Raw genomic sequence first — 23669 nt, forward strand, 5'->3', positions numbered from 1 at the left:
CTGCAAAGAGTCATAAAGACTGCAGAAAAGATTATAGGGACTGAACTTCCATCCATGAACTCCATCTACACACTGCGCTGTCAAAAGCGAGCAGAGAGGATCCTCACAAGACATACAACACCCAGCTCACTCCCTGCTCAAACATAAACACTGCACATACAACTTCAGACACAAACAACCAGAGAGCATCATCACACACAGATCACTCTTTTACAATAGCTTCTACCCAGCTACAGTCAGACTCCTAGCAAACGCAAAATAACCCGGGCACATGGCAACACAACACGCACCTACCTCAGTAGCACTTGGGACTTTTTACACCTAATTTATTTTTACACTTTATTTACATACACATATAGATTTCTGGTCCTTTTAGAGAATGTTATGCCCTTGTTATCCCAGGTTCGAGCCTTTTTAAAGTGTTTTTCTTGTCTTATCTTGTATGTCCTTGTGTTTTTCCACCTGACTTGGAACAACCGCACAGAAGTTCCTGTGTGTATGCACAAATGGCAAATAAAGTTTTTGACCTTTGACCTATTTGATGAGTTTGATGAGGGAAACCAAGAAATCCCATTAGCCTCCGTAGGGTAGCTCTGAGCAGCTTGCTGCTAGGCTCGGCGGTTCTAAAAAAAAACTTGCACCGACAAATAAAGGTAACGAACCAACTGCTAGTGATTATGGCAATGGGCCAATTTGCCAAAAATGTTGAACTATCCCTTTAATTAAACAGCTTTGGAGTAATTGTGATGGTTTAGTAAATGGCTTAACTTGTTATGAGGGAGAATGGAGGTTCTCTGCCTTCCACGTGCGTGCGTGTCACTTTATTTCTTGGCTGAAAAACAACTTTGCAACATCATGGCTGCCGCCCGGTGTCCCAGCTCTCGTCTCTGTGGCACCACAACACAAACATAAACGTAACCTCTGATAAATAACATTATCTACCGCTCTATTGACTGATTACTAGCTGGCTTCGTTGTAAACAAATGCACATGGCCGAGAGGAGGGTTAGCAAAACAGCGGAAAAGCAACATAGTTCCTCTTTAAAGGTCAATGAATGTTCCCAACATTCTGTATAACATCTATGATGTATATTAAAGTTGACACTGAAGGTTGTCACACAACTGGATTAACATCTGTTTGAAAGGAAGAGGGCACATCATGCCTCTGCCTGCTGAACAACAGCAGCATGCTTAACATGCTGGAGTGAGGCTTTTTATAGTTGAGTGTGAACAAGGCAACACAACCAGAGAGAGGTTTCTTAGCAGCAGTACAGCAAAAAAATAAAAAATGCTGCAGGTGGGACCAGACCATTGGCTGTCAGGGGAAATTATAAAAAAAATATTAAAAGATAATTTCTCTACCACGACACAGGCCCATTGTTGTGGACATGATATGTCTTGATGGAGCCTCTTTGACTTTGGCACAAGCTCTCACCTGGGCTCAAAGGTCAAGGTCACAAATGTGATTTTGACCTTGTGAATGCAATATCTTGTGAATGCAAAAAGTGATTTGGCATCCAACCATGCGGCAGTAATTCTAGCTGGACTGCTGCAGGGGGAGCGAGCACATGCTGGTCCCTCATGCCACAAAGGTTCCTCGATGTAATCGAACTGGAACCGCCGTCGTCACATGATTCCGGTCTTGCACCTCTCTTGGAAAGGTTTCACACTGACTCTGTGAAACATGACAGTGGTTCAGACGAGGCGAGGCCGGTCCAGACACTGACCCATGAGTTTCTGCTAAAGTCTGAGGAGCCCTGACATGATGGTGTTTGTGTGTTTTCTGGCCGCTCCCTGCAGATTGAACACCTTTAAAACAGTCTGAGCTTCCAAGAAGTAGAAGACAGAAATACTGGGGGCTTAAAAAGAGACCTTCTCCTGTCAGCGGTTTTAGACACAAGGCGCTCGGGTCGGCTGTGAAAGCTGATCTGATGAGATGGTGCGGGGGGTCCACAGTGCGGCTCAAACCGGTTTCCAGAGCTGAATGGACGTTTAGACCAACAGCTGCCTTATTAAGACCGAGAGGAGGAGAAGGGGAAGACGCTATGTTTAGACACTACTGCCAATTACTTATGTCAGTGTTTCACTTCACGTGTTCAGGCTACAAAAGAGGAAATTTAGGCTCCAGAACCTTCACCTCAGCTGTTTGAATGACCTGAAGTAGTTATGATAGTTATAATAAAGAGTATTGAACAATAGTTCAGTTTGAGCTCATCTTGTGTTACAAACTAAAAGAGTCCCCTCCATATTTGTCTCTCTGTCTCATCTTGGGTTCAGTCTGAATTCACAGGGACACGAGGCTCGGTGGTAACAATCAGCTGGTCCACTGAGGCCTAGGGACAGGAAGTTAAACGTCCTTAAACTGTGACCAAATTCAGTTTACGAAATCAGAGAGAAACAGTGAGCTAACATTCATCAGCTGGTGGACACATTTCCTAACAGAAAGTGTTGGTGATTGAAACAGAGACTCTACATCAGAGGACTGTTCACTTTTTCAAATCTGATATTCAAGTGTTTTATTTTTACTACCTACACTTTGAAGATCTTCAGTTTCACAATTAAAATTTTTTTTTTTTTTTACATTTCATAGTTGGCACGAATAGAAACTTAAAATATAGAGACGGACTATTACTGTGGTTGTTCATTTTGTATTCATTTTGATCTATGGAATTAAAAAAATTAAACAATTTCCTGCCGTGTTTTAATTAAACTCTCAAGTGAAGACGACGGAAGAATCAATCAAACATGTAAAGGTATGAAAAGAACCTCACTATTGAAAATTGGCAAACAATAAATTCAATTGAGCTGTTTGTTGGTCTGAGATAAATTTACATTTTTATGCAAATAAACATGTAACAAGGGTCTACAACCGGCTCACATATAGAAGTATTACTTTTTCAGTGTGATTATTTTATTTTATTTCATTTGATTCATCTGACAGAAGTGAACTTCAACTTCCACACATCTCGGTATAACAAAACACTTCTGAAGTGCATTATCCAATGATATTACTTAAAGCAGAAGTAAGCGATCCGGTCGTTTTGGCTAATGCTGCGTTCCAGGCAGGCTTTTGAAACCGTAAATTACAGCTTCCAAGTCACAACTTACGACTTTGTAGCGTTCCAGGCAACCCACTCGTGTTTTTCCGACCTGTTTTACCTGTGAAAGTCACTATAACGGCCACTCGTAACTTCCGACCCGTGAACTCGTACCAGATCGAACTGGTACGACTTCACAGGTCGGAAAAACACGAGTTACGAGTTGCCTGGAACGCACCATAACAGTCCTCGTCCCTACGTCACCACATTCACGCGCATCCCTTGGCTGCACACACAGCCCTTCATGCCGTTCTCTCTCCTCATTGGATAAAAATTGTAGGATACGAGAAAAGTTTTCTCCTCGGCTCAGAGCAGAGCAGAGTGACTGACAGACCCGTGTTTCGGTCCAAACACTCTATGTAAGTGATTGCTGTCGGAAGATACAACTATTTAAGACTTATATTAACACAAAAATATCGCTTACTTCTGCTTTAAGCTGTAACAATCATCGAGAGGTTTCTCATAACATGAGGATCTCATTCATTTGGGGACGTCTGATCATTAAATCACGATCATGAGAGAAGAGTTTCCAGCTGCTCTCAGTTTCTGTAGATTTTGTTTTTTTTCTTTTATTGATGGCATCTTTCCCATTGATATCATTCATTAAAACTCTCCTCTTAAAACCAGGTGACATCCCTGTAAACGGCAAAACTGTCACCACCACGAGGATTTTCATCAACATATATGACAATAAAATAGAGACTTTAAAAAATTACTTTTGTTATGGAGGACAAAGAATGCCTAAATATTGATGTGATGTACCACAGAAGACAAGACATCTGCTTTTGTCTTTTATTGAACGTCACAACTAAGATTAAACCTTGAAAACATTAAACCACATGCAGTTGTCAGTTGACATGCACAGACCTGAACCAGAACAGATTAAAGGTGATGAAACAGTGAAACGAGTTCTCAGTGAATCACGACCTTTAAACGACCACGTTCCCACTCTACATCTTTAAAGCTGGAACTCAATAAAAGCAGAAAACAAGGCAGAAATCACATGATCAAACTTAAAATACAAAAAAAAGTGGGTAGTGAGTGTACATTCAGCATCAACAAACCCAATGCAAACATAACAGAGATAGATAAAGGGAATGACTTCTTGTCTGAGGACCGACATGAGCTTGACGGTTCTGATTTTTCAATGAGAACAGAGCAAAGCTCGTTTAAGTCTAAGTCACAAGAAAGTTTCGTAAGACAAACTAAACCTGTTAATCTGAACACCATTTTCAGTTTGTGACAAAACTTTTTTCATCAATCAGTGCCAGTATATACGTATATATATGTAAAAAAAAACAGTGAACCCTTCAGTGGGGCTCTTTTACATCCAGCAGTTCTTTTTGGAGCGGCGGTATTTTAAATGTTACACATTATCCCCTTCATTTACAGTAGTACGTCCTCTTTTATTATTGGAATTTTAGCCTCATATTGGATCAGGTTTGCTTCAGGAATTAGAGAGTTACTGTCCTAAAGTTATGGAAATACAGTAATCCAATCAGATTTCTATTGTTCCCTAACCCCTGCATTAACAAACACACACAGATGACCCAATCAAATCTGTTGGTGTGAGTGAAGCCTCAGTGGGAATTTCTCTTTCTGATCGTTTTTTTTTTTGCAGCGCAGTCTGCTCATTTTTCTTTTCCTTGAATCAGTGAAGCTGGTGCCAGTGATCCCATCAACATGCCAGAAAATCTGGACTATGTAAACCCAATATCACCTTTGAATTTGGCATCGGCAGCCGCCTCGTAATTCTACTGTGCTACAGCGCTGCACATTCACAAACTGAGAGGGAACCTGGGAGGGGATTTGGGGCAGTTGTGCTCTTTGGCCTGGTTTTAATCCACCTGTTCATCAGGAGGGAATGGGGGGAAAAATCCCGGAGAGAACAAGAGGGAGAACATAATCAAATATGACAGTTTTCATTTTATTTCACAGGATGAAACACAACGGGCCAGCAAAGAACTGAACCTTTTCACTGTCAACAAGTTTGGCCCTACATTTGAACTTGCAGATTTACCCATTTATTGTCTACAGTATTTAACAGATGTGATGAACAAACAGCAGCTCGTGGACCTTTTTCTACATTAACCCAATACACCTGTTGAATCCTCCTGTTTACACCAAAATATCACATGTACTACATCGTAAACCAACAACACTGAGGCTTTCAGACTGAAATATCGACTTTCCAGAAAACACTGAAGTGTTTTGAGCAGCAACAGATTCTCACATTTGTGCCAAACGTTGCTGACTGCTGGAAATATGCAGCGAGGATGGTTTCAGATTGACGAGGGTCAGAAAACAGCCGCACATGCAAGGAGAGTGTGAAGAAAGATCTCAGTCTGAAAGCCACAAAACAACCGTCAAGTGAAAGAGATAAAACTCTGCTGTCCCCCTTTGAACAGAAATAGAGGTGGGAGCAGAGAAGAGAAAAGAAAATAAAAGAAAAGAGAGATGGCTCTAACGAGGACACAGCTAATGAAACCCACCATGTTTATCGCCAGGCAACAAAGACAGAAACAACAAAGCTAGGAGTTTCCTCTGGTCCCAGTTTCTGCTCCAATCATGTGGTGAATAATGATCTGCAGATGTCACATGACTGTAAAAATCACTTCAGGGTCTCAAAGTGAACTGGAGCAGAGACAAAAACCAGAGACTGTACCTCGAACCTCCTCCGTTGTGTCACTGTTTAGACCGTTTTAAATGCATTATTGATCAAACTTGGAGCAGAAAACGTAACAGAAGGACACAAGATGTTTTGTTTTTGCTCTGTGAGTCACTTGGTAAAGTAAAAGCAGGTCCAAACACTCAGAAAACGAGTCTCAGACTTCACAACTGTCACTTAGAATCGACAATTTAGGGAATTATAATGGAATGGAGAAATTTACAACCTGAGATTCACCCAGTGATTTTTGTAGCATTATTTTACTCTCAAAATACAGTGAGAGACAGAGAGAGAAAGAGAGAGAGGGAGAGGGGCTGTTGGAGCGCTCCTCTCAGTGCAGGAGGACGGCTGGTTCTAATTATGGAATGAAACTTAAACATGATTTAAGTTCAGGTCGTTTCAGGGTACAGGAATGTTCAGATCAAATTTTATGACGGCAAAAATCCTTCAACTGAGTTCAGCTGTTTAAATGTTGTACAAAAAGAACTTTGACTCAAAGTGGAAGAAAAGTGAAAAAGAAACAAAAACTTGAAAAAAACAAAAAAAACAAACAAACAGTATCAGCCTCGTGATAAAGCAGAGTCAGTCTAATGAACAATCACAGTCCACCGATGTCAGCCGACCCGGGAGGAAGTGTCACCGTGCCGCTGAGCTGGATGTGGAGGTGGGTACAGACCGTTGATGAGGATGAAGATGACAGAAGCTTGGAACCATCTTTCTCAGTCTGATTTCTTGTCGCTGGTCGCCTGCAGACAAAGAGCAGGGCGGCAAGAACATCCAGACAGGGAAGGAGATGTAATTAGTGACAGGTTTAAAAATAAAGCATCTAAGAACTAGATTGATCTGAAAGTTATGTCACAAAATAAAATGATTGTAAGTGTAAGACATTTTGGCAGCGGACTGGCTGAGACATCTGAGAAAGTCAAACTGCTCAATTTTGAAGATCAGAACAGTTTTTCATCAGCATGTTAATTAAAGTACAAAGCTCCAACTGATTGGAATAATCTACCTTCCTTTTTGATCACCTCTTTTTTTAAAATTAATTTTCCCACATAACAAGCTGTTCATGTTTTTGACATTGTTATTGTGTACTTTTATTTATGATCTTATTCAAGGCTGCAGTGGTATTCTGTTGCTCCTGATGTTGTATTTTTATGGGGATATGTGTATGTGTAGTTGTGTGTGTGTGTATGTGAGCACACTATATGTATACATACATATACCAATGCATACACACACATACATATACATATATAGAGCTTGTGATAGGGTGGGTGGGGCATGGGGGCTGTGGAAGTGGGAGAGCAGTGTGTTTTGTGTCTGTTGTGTATTATTGTAATGTGTGCTTTGTGTTATTTTTTGTATCTGTGTTATATCCCCTCAAAAACAAGATGCTGCATCTCAAGGGGCTATCCTAAATAAATTGAAATTGAAATGATGTCATTAACACCTCAATTACTAGTGTAATTGACCCTTCGCGTAAGCCCCGTCCCCTTGGTTACTGTTGCTACGGCGGGCAAGCTTTCACTCCCAGCCATGCTCCTGGCAGTATTTGGTATCGATTTCAAAGGAAATATCAGCAAATTTCTGGATAAACTGTTCTGAGATAATAGAGAGAAGAAGTCACAAAGATCATTCATAGTTTTCAGTGACGTGTGACTCGCGCAGGAGGATAAAACATCTGTTCAACGACACGACTGGACAATGTACAGAGCAGCAGTAAGGACCGGTAATTTTACCGTCTATCAACCCACGAAGACTTAGGTCATCTCACTGGTCATGAAACGTTGTCAAACTGCAAGTTTTTGGGCGATTGTGAACCACATACAGCTTTCGCTGCTGTTTTGTTTTCTCCCACCGCTGTATCAGTCAGTGAAAGCAGTCCCTGCCTGGAGGATCCCTCGCCTGAAAGCCCAGGTAAAAGCCCTAAAAGTACAGCTGTCATTTCGGAGGTGAACATATGGTTATCCCCATATTTACACTTGCTCAAGTCGAAAAAAAAGTCCGCTCGTATCTGAACATCTCTATATTGCTGCTGCCGCCGCCGCCGCCACCGTAGTAGCAGCAGCAACAACAACATCCTTCTCTACAAACAAATGTTTTTCGTCCTAGTCTCAAAATGTGTCCACAAAAGCAAACGTAATGACTCACTGCGGAAAGCTTGCCAGGCCTATAGTTACGGTTGCTAACGTAGGATTGGACAATAGCCGTTTGTGGGAGGAGTTGGCGAAGGGTCAATTGTTTAGCGGCACTACAACTAACGGGCTGGTTGCCATGGAGCTTCAGGAATCCAGTTGCATTTTTTCCTCTGTGAACTGGATCCAGATCTGGAGCAGGGACCAGATCCAAAGCCTCAGTCCAAATCCTCTGTGTGTGTGTGTGTGTGTGTGTGTGGACCAGCTGCTGTTACACTGATCTCTCACTCCACCGGCTCCCAGTGGTTTGGTTCTGTGTGCTGTGGCCTCCAGCTGGGACTCTGCCTTGCTCAAGGGCAGTTGTTGGAATGACTTCCTGCTTTGGTTTTGGTTCTGACTTGAGTTGAGTGTTTACTACAGAGTTTGTTTTCTTGGCTGATAATAAATATGGAAACCAGCAGCAGCATCTGTAACATCTCTAACATCTGTTCTTTAACCAACTGCTGCCAACATGGAGCGTTCAGTCCAGCTGAGCTCGTCCCTGCTAGTGTTTGATGTCAGATTGTTACAACCGGTGATTTATGAGCACGAGTAGGAGTGTGTGTACGTGTGTGTGTGTGTGTGTGTGTGTGTGTGTGTGTTACCAGCAGCTTGCTATGCTCCTCCAGAAGTCTGTCGTACTCCACCGTCAGGTTCTCCGCCTGTTTCTTCATGGCCTTAACGTCACTGTCAGACTTCTGCAGAGCTGAAAGAACAAATGACGCCGGGGTTCAAATAATACACGCTCATCGCTATGGCGATCTGATAGATCTTTCTCATCCTCTCCTTCCTGGAAGTCCAGCTCCCTCCTCTGTGCCCCTCCACGCCTCCCTCCTCACTCCTCATCTTGGTCTCTCTCCTCCTCACCTTTCTTGGCGGTTTCCAGCTCCTCCTTCAGGGTCTTCACCTCCTCCTTCAGGGTCTTGTTCTCCTCCTGCGGTCCTGCTCCCTTCTTCCCGGCCTCCGGCACATCGATACCGGCATCTCGCAGTTTCTAGCCGGGAAAAAAAAAAAGAGCAGAGGCCAGATGAATAAAACACTGTGTAGCCTCATGGGTAAAGCTATGTGTACACACAAAAACCAGAAGTACGCATACACTATTCATCAGGATTATAAATAGGTGTGTGTTTTACTTTATAAATCTCACTCCTTCTCCTTTCCACTCCCACAGTTCAACATAAATGGAAGAAGATACTCCCTTAGTCCACTGTGACCAACAGCTGCTCTTTGTAACTTGCTTTCTCTCTAGAACACTGGCAGGTCTTGATCTGACTCCGTTAACAGCCTTAAAAGGGATACTTCACCCAAAATCAATAGTTCACCAATCATCTACTTTACTTACCGTCATGCCAAGGAATGGTTTGGAGAACTTTTGGAGTTATCAAAACTCTTTAGGAGTTCCAGCGGGGGTCCGGCTGGAAACGGATTTTCATATAATGGCAGCGGATAGAGTTCACTTTTGAATCGTCCAAAACACACACTATGAAACATCCAGATACCTCCATACTGCTCGTCTATACTGACCCTAGTGTCCTGAAGCCGTTGTTTGGAAAAAATGAATTTGATCTCTGTTTTTAGCCTTGTTATAGCAGTAGCTCCCAGTGGCTCTGTTGATGTTTGTGCGCATGCGCGAGATTTGCTGCGAGATGTTGGTTCGTCGTTGTAAAACATGGATGTATGATGTAAACACAGAAGAACATCTCACAGCAAATCGCGTGCCGCCGACATTATATGAAAATCCGTTGCCAGCCGGACCCCCCCTGGAACTCCAAAAGAGTTTTGATGACTCTGAAAGTTCTCCAAACCATTCGTTGGCATGACGATGAGTAGATAATTGTTTAATTATTGATTTTGGGTGAAGTATCCCTTTAAGGTAATATACATCATGTTTTGGCACTATACAAACAGAATTAAGGTGAAACTGACAAAAAACCAACACTCTTGATTAAAGCCGAGTCCATTAATTGATCATGGATTGACAGAATAATAAACTATTTTGAAATTTGATTTTTTAAAACATTAATGTGAATAAAGTCTGTGAAAGTGAATTTTTTTTGTCAGAGCTTTAATTTAAATAAAAACCTGTGTGTAATGAGGTCACGCCGTTTTGTGATCAAATTACTGTTTCGAATACAGTTCTTCTTCACTTTAAAGTGTTTCCATTCATTTTAGCACTGAATCGTGAAACCTAATGCTGACAAGCTAAATGTGTGGCGAGCTGCTGGGGTCGTTGCCTGGAAACCACTGAGCCATACGAACTCCAACAAAGTTACAGTAAGTTAGCTTTTTAACAAACATGGATGGCATCTAGGGCTGCAACTAACGATTATTTTCATTATCGAGTAATATGTCGATTATTTAACGTGTCTTGCCTCACTCCCGAGTCCATGACAAGCAGATTCAACAACTTTTGACTGTGCGTGCAGTAACGTGGGAGAGCCCGTATAACCCGTAATTAGCTTAGCTCAAACGCTGGAAGTGTATAGGTAGTGTTAGCCTGCCTCCACCTAAAGTCATGAGAGACACTCTTCAGCAACTCTAAACGGAAACCGGCGGGCCGATCTTCGTCTCAGAGCTGACAAAACTCTCCGGTAAGGCATCTTGAGCGGTCAAATGCCGGTAACGGGACGAGATCGGTCAAAACGGAGGGTTCAAGCAAAGACGGTTTATTTTGGTTCAAGCTAGCTACATCGAGGGTAGGTTAGCTTCCTATTTCAAAGTAAAAGCACTTCTGTATGTAAAGAGCAACGGGTGTTTTATTTTGTGAAAGTAACTGGAAGTGCGTTGGTCACTACGGCTAGCTTGAGTAGCACCGAATTCATCCAAACAAAATTGTAAACAGCTGATATTTAGACAAATTTACGCCACACTGCTGATCTAAATGGCTACTTTCTCGCCTAAAAATGTTTGAAAAGTTGATAAAGTGATATATTTATTGAGTTCAGAGCTAAAATGAAATCAGCTTCTGACTGCTGATTTCGGCTCGGGTAGGAGGCAGGCTAACACTACCTATACACTTCCAGTGTTTGAGCTAAGCTAATTACGGGCGATACGGCTCTATCTCCCTTGTTACTGCACGCACAGTTGAAAGGATGGTGTCTATCTGCTGGTCATGGACTCGGGAGTGAGGCAAGACACGAAAAAAAAAAGTTGGCGTTTCACTTTAAAAAATGTTGAGAAATATCAATCAGTGTTTCCCAAATCACAACATGACGTCCTCAAATTGAATTGAATTGAATTGAAAACTTTATTGAACAACGTTAAACAAGTGTTCAAAAGGATTAAAACACAATAAAGCCAAAAGGCTTGTTTCCATTGTGGTCCTGTGAGATGGTAGACATGGTAGAATGTCTTGTTGTGTCCACAAACCAAAGACCTGACAACATACCTGGGCGTGTGCTGAGAGACTGTGCTGACTCACGTACAGATGTTCTCACGGACATCTTCAACACCTCTGTGAGCCAAGCCGTCATACCGGCAGGTTTCAAAGCCACCACCATTGTACCACTACCCAAGAAATCCCCAGTCACAACACTGAATGATTACACACCCATAGCACTCCCATCATGATGAAGGGTTGGTCAAGGCCCACATAACATCCAGTCTCCCCACTACACTTGATCCGTTCCAGTTTGCATACCGCCCCAAGCACTCCACTGACGATGCCATAGCAACAGCACTCCACCTATGTCTGGCACATCTGGAAAACAAAAACAGCTACGTGCGGTTGCTGTTCATCGACTTCAGCTACGCCTTCAACACAGTCATCCCTCAACACCTGGTGAATAAGCTCAGTGACATAGGCGTCAGCACTTCCCTATGCAATTGGCTACTGGACTTTCTCACCAACAGACCACAGACAGTGGTCAAGAGTTGGAAACAATTCCTCAGAGACCACCATCATAAACACCGGGGTCCCCCAAGGATGTGTGTTGAGCCCTCTACTGTTCACACTGATGACGCACAACTGTTGCACACTTCGAACCACATCATCAAGTTCGCAGACGACACAGCGGTGGTGGGGCTCATAAGCGATGATGACGACTACGCCTACAGAGAGGAGGTCCATCAACTGGTGTGACAGGAACAATCTACAACTCAGTGTCAATAAAACAAAACAAGTAACAGTGGACATCGCGAAGAAACACATGTCACACACCCCACTCACCATCAATGGCAGTGCTGTGTCTGTGAAAAGCACTAAGTTTCTGGGGGTGCATGTGACAGACGACTTGACATGGACAACTAACACCTTCCTTGTCAAAAAAGCACAGCAACGCCTCCACTTCCTCCGCAGGTTGAGGAGAGCCAACCTTCCCCCTTCTGCACTCGCCACCTTCTACAGGGGTGCTATCGAGAGCATCCTCACCAGCAGCCTCCCAGTCTGGTACGGCAGCTGCTCTGCTGCGGACAAGAAGGCCTTACAGAGCAGAAACGATCACCAGATCAGCCCAATCACCCATTCAGGACCTGTACACATCCCGCTGCTGCAATAGAGCCATCAATACCATCACAGACATTACCCACCCGGCACACAAACTGTTTTCCCTCCTACCATCTGGCAAACGCTACCGCAGCATGCGGTGCAAGACAACCAGACTCAGCAACAGCTTTTTTCCACAGTCCATCAGACAACTCAACTCACTCAAGGAAATTCCCTGAACATACTACATGAACATACATAAAACATACACATGTCTTTGCTGCTTCTGCACTTTGCACTTTCATATTGCACTTTATTATTACATCACTGTCTGTCTGTCTGCATAATCTGTGGTTATTTTTAAATATCGTTGATGTCTGTGTTAATTTTTTATGTTATATGTGTGTGGTAAATGTATGTTGAATGTTAAGTGCACATTGGAGTTTGGGGAAACGTAATTGCGATCCCCTGTGTAATTGACAGTTACATAGTGTGATTGACAATAAAGTTCACTAACTAACTAACTAACTAAGAGAGACTCAGTTTATTGTCATAAAGGAACAAAGAAACCAGAAATATTCACATTTAAGAAGCTGGAATCAGAGAATGTGGCCTTTTTTTCTTAAAACACTACCGATTATTCGCAATTATCAAAATAGTTGGCAATTAATTTAATACTCAATTATTGTTCGATTAATCGATTAATTGTTGCAGCTCTAATGGGATCTACCAACAATTGGTGAGTATTGCACAAGTTATAACAGGGCTTAAGTGGCAACTAATTGCGACAGACCAAACTATCACCAGAAGACGGCAGCATGAAAACACCGTTATGATGAAGGTGCAGATGCACCTAGAGTTAAATGCTACACATGGAGAAGACCTGTGGTTTGGAAACAGCAGCTCCAAACTGATCTGGGAGCTCGTGGTTGAAAGACTCTACACAGAAAGCCTGACTGTCCATCTGTCCACCTGCATCTTTCTCTGTTTACTCCCTCCCTATAGAAATACGCAGCAGAAATGATGTAAAACGATCCATCGCGATCCATCAAAGAACTGTTTCCATTAACATTTATCACATAAGACTTTTATCAATCCTTGTTGTGGCTATTGGTGACATTTGATCTAATTTTACCGTCTCCATAAGGCATTTTTAATTCCATACAACTTAGTCTGTAGCTGTGTCTCCATTCTCACGTTTCTGTGCACATTAAGAGATTACCGTATATAACAAAATAATAACCTACAAAATATTCAACTGTCATTTTTTTTTACATGAGTTGTGATGCAGACAGTGTGAGACATTTTACAGTGCAACAATGGTTTTTATCAGTGCTCCGCTGAACAGATTCTGTAATCCTGTTTGACAGATACACATCTGCTCCATGTGATGATATCAGCAGATATATGGAGCAGACTGGTTCTGATTACCAACTCTCAGCTCTTCTTTTCCCTCCCAGAAGAAACGGCCTCTTGTCTGATCTGATCCAGTCGACGCGGCTACAGCAGAATCAAACAAACAATGAAACTACATTTGATCTGAAACTAAAAGTCTGATTCTCCTCAAGAAGAAGATTCTGGACTGGCTTTGACTCCGCCCACTCGGAGACCAACAGGTGTTCATACCAAACACCTCCTGACCTCAGAGTGACACACCAGCTGCTGTGTGTGTGTGTGTGTGTGAGTGATACTAGCAACAGAAAAATCCTGCTGTCTGATTGGCTGTCAGGTGAACTCGGTCTGCTCAGCAGCTGTAAATTTTATTATGAATCATTGTTTGTGATTGTGTGTGACTCTCCACAGTCACACACAGCCGTCTCTTCTGCTTCCCTCTTTATTTGTGTCTATTTAAAGTAAAGCGACAGTAACTTTCGGTCTCTTCATGCTGGAACTTCCACAGAGTTTCACCCTGCTCCAGTTTCCTTCATCATATATTATTGCGTGTTTGTGTGTGAGCAGCTGTGGTTGAAAGAGGGCTGTTTGGTATTCACACTTGTCCATGTCAATGTCACTATGACTACAGGTTTTTTTTTTCCTGATGTGGACTGCTTTGATTTTGAAGTGTGCAGGTATTTCAACTCTGTTTTATTCAATATTGAAAACGGCAGTGCATCAGCAGAACTTCTGTGTTTTCCATTTTCTCATCGTAAAACCTAGGGAAACAGGAAATGACACTGGAAAAAAGTTATAAATGTGTTCATTTACTATTTCACAATGAGGAAGTGAATGGAGATTTTTGTGGGAAAACCGTGATATTAACATGTATTTTTTTTTTTTTAAACATATTTAAAGAGTTTAACATCTGTTGTATCAAAGTATCAAAATTCAGCACACATCAGTGTTTTAGCTGCGTCAGGTGGAGCTGCTGGTTTAGTCCAATGGTTCCCAGCTTAAACATTTAGGTAAACTCAGTGCTCAGGGCTCAAGTCTCAAAATGAAAGATTTGATGAGACTAGAGCTTGGCACTGAGCTCAGCTGGTAAAGTGCTGTCGCTCCATGTGACAGAGTCAAACAGCTGCTGAGCATCAGACCTTTAACTGAGGAGGGCTTGGCCATAAAACCTAATTTTACTGAACCAAATCCAGCAGCACAAGGTCTCGGGTTCAGAAAGGATCTCAAAGATCCTGATCCAGCCAGCGCAAGTACACATGAACTATGGCCTCACAAATTATCACACAGCTTCAGCAACCATCAACTCTACGAAGATTAAAAAAAAAAAAAAAAAAAGAGAGTGAGAGCTAATCACAGGCACGATAAGGAGCTGAGAACATTTTTCCAAACCATCAAAAATATGTCAGACATAATTTCCTGACTGAAACCTTTAGTATCTGGAGGCGTCAGAGATTAGATGTGTACAGTATCAAATCTCTTGGGACATCAGTGACTTCCAGGGAAAACTAGAAGGTGACCAAGAAAGCACGGTGTCTCAGTGTCTCTGGAAAGACACACGTGCTTTAAGAAAGACCGGTGAGGGGGAGCGAGGACGCTTCACCGAGGAAATTCCGCCAAAGTCAGACTGTATTACTGGGGAGTGTCTAAATTTAATCGGCCACATTTGCAAACATGAGAGGTGAAAATATAAAAAACATCCTCATACTGCAGTCAGAGCAGCACCAACACTTACTGTCAGAGGTGAACGTTTCACTATTATACCATATCATGTGGATTCAAAGGGCAACGATTCAATGTTTACTGGTAATAAAAACTCTGCAATGATACTATTTTGAATACATTTAATTCAGGGATGGGCGGTTGCTACGAGACAAAACATGATTCCCTAAATTCAAATCAAATCACACAAAGCAACTATCATTTGACATCCTTATTTCTGAACCAGATGATTAAATTGAAAATAATCACATTTTTAATCAAAATAGATCTTTTGTCGATTATAAAAGTGCAACAGTTGGCTTTATTGAGATTTACATTCTATAAAAGAAAATCAAGTTCCGATCTGTCAACACTTCTGTGTAAACCCTAGTCCTATTTAGAGTCTCAATCTAAATATTTTGACATGTCTTGAATGAAATATGAAACTGCAGCTCTTTTTGCTGTTTATTTTCCATGGGAAAAGCTGGTCACAAGTCTTGAATGGTGACAATGAGACGGCATCTGACTTGTTATCGCTACTGCTGCTTGCATGGGCGCCAATGCAGCGCAGCCCCCCCCCCCCCCCCGACAAGGTTTGTGGCATTTCATGAGCATGCGATCTATAGGTGGCGCCACACAGCACACGACTTTGAACGATCTTCGGCCGATTTATTCCCAAGAGGATAGTCAAAATCTTAGCCGACTTTCTTCTAGCTACTGCTTGCCGCTCAAATTTGTTTGTAGGTGTGGTGCTCAGGTGGAAACGGACGGAGAAAGCCAGGGGAATTTCAAAATAAAGGTTCGTACCACAAATTATGATATACTATATCATTGTTTTCATTTCAGATGCTGTTGACTTGTTCTGTTCACAACAGTTGTAAAGAGTAGTTATCTGAGTGACTGGGCTCCAGACAGTCTGACACATAGCCGTCAATCATCTGGAAGAAGCATCAATGTGCTGGAAAGATATGAACCACGTCGTCCAAACAGAACTTTAACACTTTTTATCTTAATTATTGTTTTATCTAGTGTGGTTCTACATCTGTGGATAAATGTATCAGCCGAGTGAGAACTTGTTTTAATCTGTTTAACTGCTGGCCAATGTGATGCTGCATCAGAGAGCAGGTTTCCCGACTATGAAACCAACATACACTATCTGACAACATGTGAACGTGAGCACACACACACACACACACACACACACACACACACACACACACACACCCTAGGGTGCAGTCGGTGTGTCACCTTGAGTAACAGTGTCTGCAGTGAAATTACACCATCCTGTCAAAAATAGTGACGGTTATCAGGGCTGCACGTGTTCCTGCAGCTCCACATGGACGTAACTGACCTTCCAGGCCCCACCATGATTTATATCACACACACGGTGAGGACACGGTGTCACTCTGCACACTGCAGTAGCTGGAGCAATATCTGATCACAGTAATTACCAAATTAAATCAGGGCTGTAAATAATGATTATTTTAATTAGCTGGATCTACTTTTATAATTTCCTTTCTCCAAACGAGACATCCTCGTGTTGTTTTATCAACTAATCAGCTTCGAGGGCTTGGAGCCAGAGGGGCGTAAGTGGCAAAACAAAACAAAATTTTGACCAGACTTCAATCAACTGTATTCATTAACCTTAAACCACAACATTGCAACCACAGACATACTTATATGAATGAGTATTTATGTAATAAAATGATAGCATATTAACACATGAACATGTTCTAAAACATTTCAAAATAAAAAAAAATTCCAAGTCTTCTATGGACATATTGGGCATATCTGCTGAGCAATGCATTGAATTGATTGAATAATTAACACTTGAATAAGTAATTAATTTTCATTTAATTCATTCATTAATTATTTTAAAAGGGTCCCATGTTCCCCGCTGTTGCCGGTCGATGGACTCTCTCTACTCATCAGGACTCTCTCTATGTATCTGGCCTGTCTAGCCTCTACCTGGTCTTTTTACTGTATTAAACTTAACCAACTCCTGTCTTCATTGCCTAAACCCAACCAATGGGACAAGTCCACTTCTCACTCAAAGTCACACCTCAACGTCTCACTCAAAAATAGGCAAAAATCTGCAAAGTCACAACTCCACTGCAGGTACGGGACCAAAAATGGCATGTCCCCCTTTTGGGGGAAAGCGAGGAACATACGACCCTTTTTCTAAAAAAGTTCTATGTTCCCCAGTCACACACAAAACAGCTACATAGGGATGACCCCAGTAAGGCTCTCAAGGCAGGATTCTGTCTTACTGTCATCACTCTGTCATCACATACATTCAAAAACAACTCTGACTCATCTTCAACTTCTTCAATATAGGATTCATCAGGTTGTTTCATAATATTCATCAAAATCTTTTCTGCCTCAGACAGTTCCATGTCTGAAGTTTTCTCAGCCATTTTCAATGCTGTTGAAGGGCACCAACTACACTTACGCCCTTCTGACTCTGAACAAACATGTGGGTCCTACATGCATTTACATGTATTTTTCAGGGCCAGAAGGACTTAGGTCCACTTACGCCCTTCTGGCTCCAAACATTACTCACACTTTTGTGTTGAGTCTTTATTGTTTTGTTGCTTTGTTGCTTTATTCAATTGGATAGAGCTCATCGAGACCTTTATTTTGATATCATCTCAACTCATATTCGCCCAAAATGCCACTTACGCCCCTCTGGCTCCAAGCCCTCGATATACAAAGAAAACTGTCATATTCACGGTAAAAAAAAAGCATTAAATTCTTAAAAAAACAAAAAACAATTAATTATTATATTAATTGATTAAGCACTTTCAGCTCTGACTAAGCCAGTAAACAAGACATTTGTTGGTCATAGAATCGTTAATTCGCTACAGCTGAGCAAACTGCTCATCAAAACCAAAAGAACTGGGGTGCTCGCTGCTCGGTGGTCAGAGCACGGCCCATGTTGTGATTGTCTCTGACTGAGACGATCTTTACTGCATGTCTCCGTCCCTGCTTCTTGCCCCTGTCTCTTCACTGTCCTATCTAATAAAAGAAGGCATAAATTGCCCGAAAATATAACTTAAAAAAGCTGGAAAAAAAACAAAACACAATTTGATAACACAATTATCCAATTTAGAGGTGGGCTGGAGGCAACAAATCGACTCTTGTTACTGTAACGGTAAGTATCCACACTGTTTCTGTCAGTGTGGATATTTATAGAACAGGGGAAAAACACTTCCCAACTGAGGTGCCCATCACACCTTGTCTCATCCCTCAGGGTCTCATCCCTCAGAGGCTCCAACAGCTGGATCCTCCCTGGCCCAACCTATCCCAAGATTCATTGCACAGTGCACACCATTAATGAAAATCATATGGCAGGAAACAAAAGTGACAGAGAGCCAGAGGACTCCACTACTGAATATAAGTATTGGGTTTAATTTCACTTCAACAGCCAATGGTACGACAGTCAACACCCTGGGCGTCAGGAAGCGTGCTTTGTGATGATGTAAGGGAATAGCAGGGGACAGAAAGAGAAAACCCTCTTTGGGCCCGAGCGTCTTCACGGTCTACGACAGCTACGAGGGGCCACACCCTCGCAGACCACATCCTCTGGAGGAACGTGGGCCCCCGAATTGGGACACAGCTGTTGTATCGCTCTGTTACATAAGAATGAAACTGTTTTAAACTGCTACTCTGAAAAGTTCAATCGCAATTACACCATTATTTTACAACATCAGACATCAGAGCGCTTCCTGCATCCACAGCCTGTTTGAACCAAACAACTGAACTGACACATTATTATGCAACGGGCTCTAATGTCATATTTTACTTCTGGGGAGCTCAACGAGCAGCAAACACTGAACTGAGAGTTTCTAACACTAAAGGACACTGAATGGGCCGGAATAAAAGTCAGTATGTTTCAGGTTCGAGAAACTGTGAGTCGACTTCTATCTGAGGATCACATCACATGATAACATTAAAGGTACATTGTGTAAGTTCTCCTGTTATCCATTCACGAAAATCGATTATTTGGTTCAGAAGTACGTTTTTCATTAATCAGTAATCCCCCCCATCAACAAAGTGAAGTGTTCCTTTCAGCTCTGAATGAGCCGTTCATATCATTCATATCTCCATGGAGCGGGTAAGCTCGGTGCTGCTGCCATGTGGTGTCTCCATGTTTTTACGTTCAGTGGCAGCGTGACGGTAGGAAACCACGGAAACTCAGCGGAGACACCGGAGCTGTCGGCTCAGGTCGAGGTGGCGTCTGTGAAAAGTCACCGCGGTAACGCAGTGAGGACTGTGAGGACTGCACGTGAATGCTGCATTCAGGTGCAGTCGGAAAAACGGCCGTCGGTAACAAACTAGATGTCATTTTAGTCACAGAAGTCCAGAGAAAGCCGGTAAAACGTGGGTCAGGTCGACAATACGACATCGCCATGACAACATATTGTCACGTGTATTGTTTTGCCTCGTGCTGACGGACCACTTGTTTACATAGAGGCTTGTTTAAGCCATTACCTGCAGCGGCTGTCGTCTAACCGATTTCACGTGAATGCAGCATGAAAAATACGACTGAGTTGCTTACGATCTACAACCGCACTGCTAGATGGGAGTAATTCTCACACAATGTACCTTTAAAGGTCCAGTGTGTAATAATTGGCAAGGTTTATTGGCAAAATCTGAATATACTACCCATGAATATATTTGTGTATAATCGCTATAAAATAAAAATTGTTTGGTTTCCGTAGCCTAATAATTATTATTTTATATATACATATAGCAAGGGTCTTGCTTTAGAGAGAGTGTCGCCATCTTGCGCCGCCATGTTTGTACGGCAGCCTGAACGGAAAATCCAGCCAACCAGAGAGCACGTTTCAAGAGTTTTGCGTTCATAAATAAACCAACGAAGAAGAAGGCAGGACGGAAAGAAGAAGCAGGAGGAAACAGCAGACATATTATGGTAAAATTGTTTAGATCTTCACCTCATCACTGCTGAAATGCTTCTGAAATACTCCCAGTCGTTGTAAACAAGTTTTTTCATCCTCGGAGGCCACCGTCACTTTGCTGACGGGAGGGGTGAGCGGGAGTGAGTGAGGCTGCAATCTAGAATATGAACGCTGGAAGTCACAGCCCCCCCCCCCCATTTTACACACTGGACCTTTAATATTGTGAATAAAACACAACACTTGTGACACCACTGCACTATTGTTGACCACTGTAGCTTCATGTTGTTAGGCTGGTGACTGATTCGAGTGAGTGTGTCAGGGTTGGACAGCAGCACTAAAGCTCTTTGGTTGGCTCGGTTTGACCTGCAGCAGTTTTTTTTTTTTTTTTTTAACTTTATTCATGATGAGTTTGGTTCATTCAGAGAGAGAGAGAGAAAATCCATCAACAGCCAAGAATCACAGCTGTGACAGAGGACGAGCTCAGAGAGACTGAAACCTGAAGAAGTGTCACAGGGAGTGGACTCACTGCAGAGAGAGAGAGAGACTGACCTCCAGACTCTCTATAGCAACCTGTTATGAATTCAACATTTGAGTCAGAAAACATTAGACGTGGACCACTCCTCCACTGCTCTGTGTTTTGGCAGCAAAAACAGTCCTGACCTACTTTAAAATGTTTTCAACGGCATCACATGGTTAGAGGAGTTTGTTGCCATAACTGAATTCACTCACAGGGGATAATCACAGTTTCATCTAATATCGTATCAATCACTTCATTCATGCCTCCGATGATGTCACATGAATGCCCCCGCAGCCCCGAGGAACTCCCAGGGTTGACAGAGCCAGCTGATAACAAGCTTCACATAGCTGCTTATATAACAATGTCCTAGTGAAGCAGGTAACACCAATGTTCTCATTAACAACATTACAGGCCGGATCACTGTGATCATAACAGCACCGTGAGATGTTCACTGTCACCAAAAGTATTTTGTTTATTAAAAAGGAAAAAAAAGAAAGTGCAGTTTCTGCTGATTTCCCAATCCTGATTATATGATTACTAAATTATTTTCTCAGAACTAGTTTTCCTGTGGTGAAAAACTAGTGACAACAATGTTTTCCTGGAAACCAAACTAAACTGAACTATCAAGAATCAACAATCTGTGTGTGTGTGTGTGTGTGTGTGTGTGTGTGTGTGTGTGTGTGTGTGTGTGTGTGTGTGTGTGTGTGTGTGTGTGTGTGTGTGTATATATATGTGGGTGTGGGCATGTGTGTGAATGTTTGTCACATGCAGTTGAAGCAATTTCTCCTTTTAGCAGAGGAGAACCTGGTGAACTCTTTACCGTGGACAAACCCTGGTCAGATTACCAGAGAGTGTGTGTGTGTATGTATGTATGTGTCCGAGCACGTGCGTGTGGCACTGTGAATGAGCCGCATAGACTGAATGCAGCGTGTTCCTCCGGATATTGCCAGTGTTAACTTGCTTCACCGCGGCAGCTGCAGATCAGCGCTGCCTCCTACTGGTCGGTGTCACTCACTGACAGTCACATTGAAGACACGAGCCCCCCACTCTTGAGACGCATGGGCATGGGCGTATGTGCATGTGTGCGTATCGTGTGTGTCACCTCTTGCAGCAGCTCGTTCTCCTCCATGTATTTCTTGGCGGCGGTGCTGGCGCCCTCCGCCTGCTTCTTGAAGGCTTCGTTGGAGGCCATGAGCGAGGCCTGCTGGGAGAGCAGAGTGGCCAGACGACGCAGCAACCTGCAGTAACACAGCACACACAAAAAGACGGTGGAATCACAATGTATTAGTTTAGGAATAACATCAGCTGAGCTCACAACAGAAAAAAACAAATACTTATTCGGGATACTTAGAATTGCAGCTCTGAAGCAAATAACGAAAAACTTCTTTTAGTAACTGGTAACTAACTGTAAATAAATAAATAAATAGTTTTTATTAATTTATTTGTCTACCAGCAAGCACTTTTCAATCTGTTATTTTGCCCAACAGACAGAGAGCACAGTAGCTTCTGATTTTGTGGTGCTTTGCTCCAATGTCTAAAAAGAAATATGTGTAATGGAATGTGAATCAATAATTTGTGCAGTCCTGCAATAAAGTATAAAACAAAAACACAGCCCCCCTCCCCACACACACAGAATCCAGAATCTGGACTGGAACCAAGACTCTGACAACCTGCTCCAATAGCTGCTGCTGACGGTGATAATAACAAAGAACAACAACAACACAACCTGAGGCATACCGTGTGTGTGTGTGTGTGTGTGTGTGTGTGTGTGTGTGTGTGTGTGTGTGTGTGTGTGTGTGTGTGTGTGTGTGTGTGTGTGTGTGTGTGTGTTACAGTAAATCAGGCCACCTGTCATTCAGGCTTCAACACATCACTCACAACCTAATATAGCCATTCACCACTTCACACACACATATAGTAACGGCACAGGGCACACACGCCCACAGAGTTACCCCTGACATTTCCCAGCTGAGGTGTGCGTGTTGCATGTGCAGTGCATGGCATGGACAGGCGGTGATGTAAGGGGGGGCTCACAGCGGATCACAGGGGTGGGCATGGATGTGGGGGAGCAACCGGAGGGGGGCAAATATACCGAATAACTGCCCCCATTCCTGTTGGTCACTGGTTAGTGCTCTTGGATCTCATTAAAGAAGTGGCCTGCTGTTTTTAGACTTTTAATTTGACCACACGACTGAACTCTGACCTATTTCCCTGGTTGGAAACTGCATGAAAACATTCAAGAGCTTTTTAACAACAACAAGACAAACGTTTATTAAAGGACAATTCCCTGCAATTCATTCTATATTTCAGTTCTAAAAGAATGAATCTGAAGATTTTCTTTTTAATGTCTCCTGTTCTGCAGTAGTTCCATCTGTCCCCACATCACCACGGCAGCATATAATGGGAGCAGACCGATCTTACGCTGTTTAGGCTGTTTGCATCCCAAAAACTGCAATTTCCCACTGAAAACATTGGATGGCTTCAAACATACACCGAGGGGTTTGTTTACTTCAAGAAGCAGACACGTTTGTAAACGGAGCTGTAGTACAAAGTCTCGCAAAATCCCGTGCGATCTCTCAAAGTTTTGTGCGAGAGTTGAGTTGACCATCTCAGTATGTTTACAGGTCGTCTGAAGCTCCCGTTTGTTTTATCAACAAAGGAATATCAACTCGGAGGCACAACGTCTTCGTAGCAGTAAGAAGAAGTCTGGCTGTTGTTTATTCTGCCTGTAAACATACCGAGTGTGTCAACTTTACTATTACAGCTCCATTTACAAAC

At 42.6% G+C, this 23669-nt stretch overlaps 1 protein-coding gene across 2 annotated transcripts in view; it reads right to left on the reverse strand.

Annotated features, from left to right (window-relative positions):
* bcap31 (B cell receptor associated protein 31) overlaps positions 1 to 23669 on the reverse strand; it is a 381037-nt gene that overhangs the window by 346564 nt on the left and 10804 nt on the right. Inside the window, exons 5-8 of one of the 2 annotated variants that reach the window (XM_083976041.1) lie at positions 21994 to 22129; positions 8807 to 8933; positions 8545 to 8645; positions 6446 to 6511 (exon numbers count right to left, since the gene is read on the reverse strand). In XM_083976041.1, coding sequence (XP_083832167.1) covers positions 6485 to 6511; positions 8545 to 8645; positions 8807 to 8933; positions 21994 to 22129 — 391 coding nt within the window. In that variant the 3' untranslated portion in view covers positions 6446 to 6484. Of the gene's footprint in view, positions 1 to 4336; positions 6512 to 8544; positions 8646 to 8806; positions 8934 to 21993; positions 22130 to 23669 lie in introns of those variants that run through there. The other variant, XM_083976040.1, reaches the window with a different exon arrangement.

Source organism: Trachurus trachurus, assembly GCF_905171665.1.
Source record: "Trachurus trachurus genome assembly, chromosome: 7".
Lineage (NCBI taxonomy): Eukaryota > Metazoa > Chordata > Actinopteri > Carangiformes > Carangidae > Trachurus > Trachurus trachurus.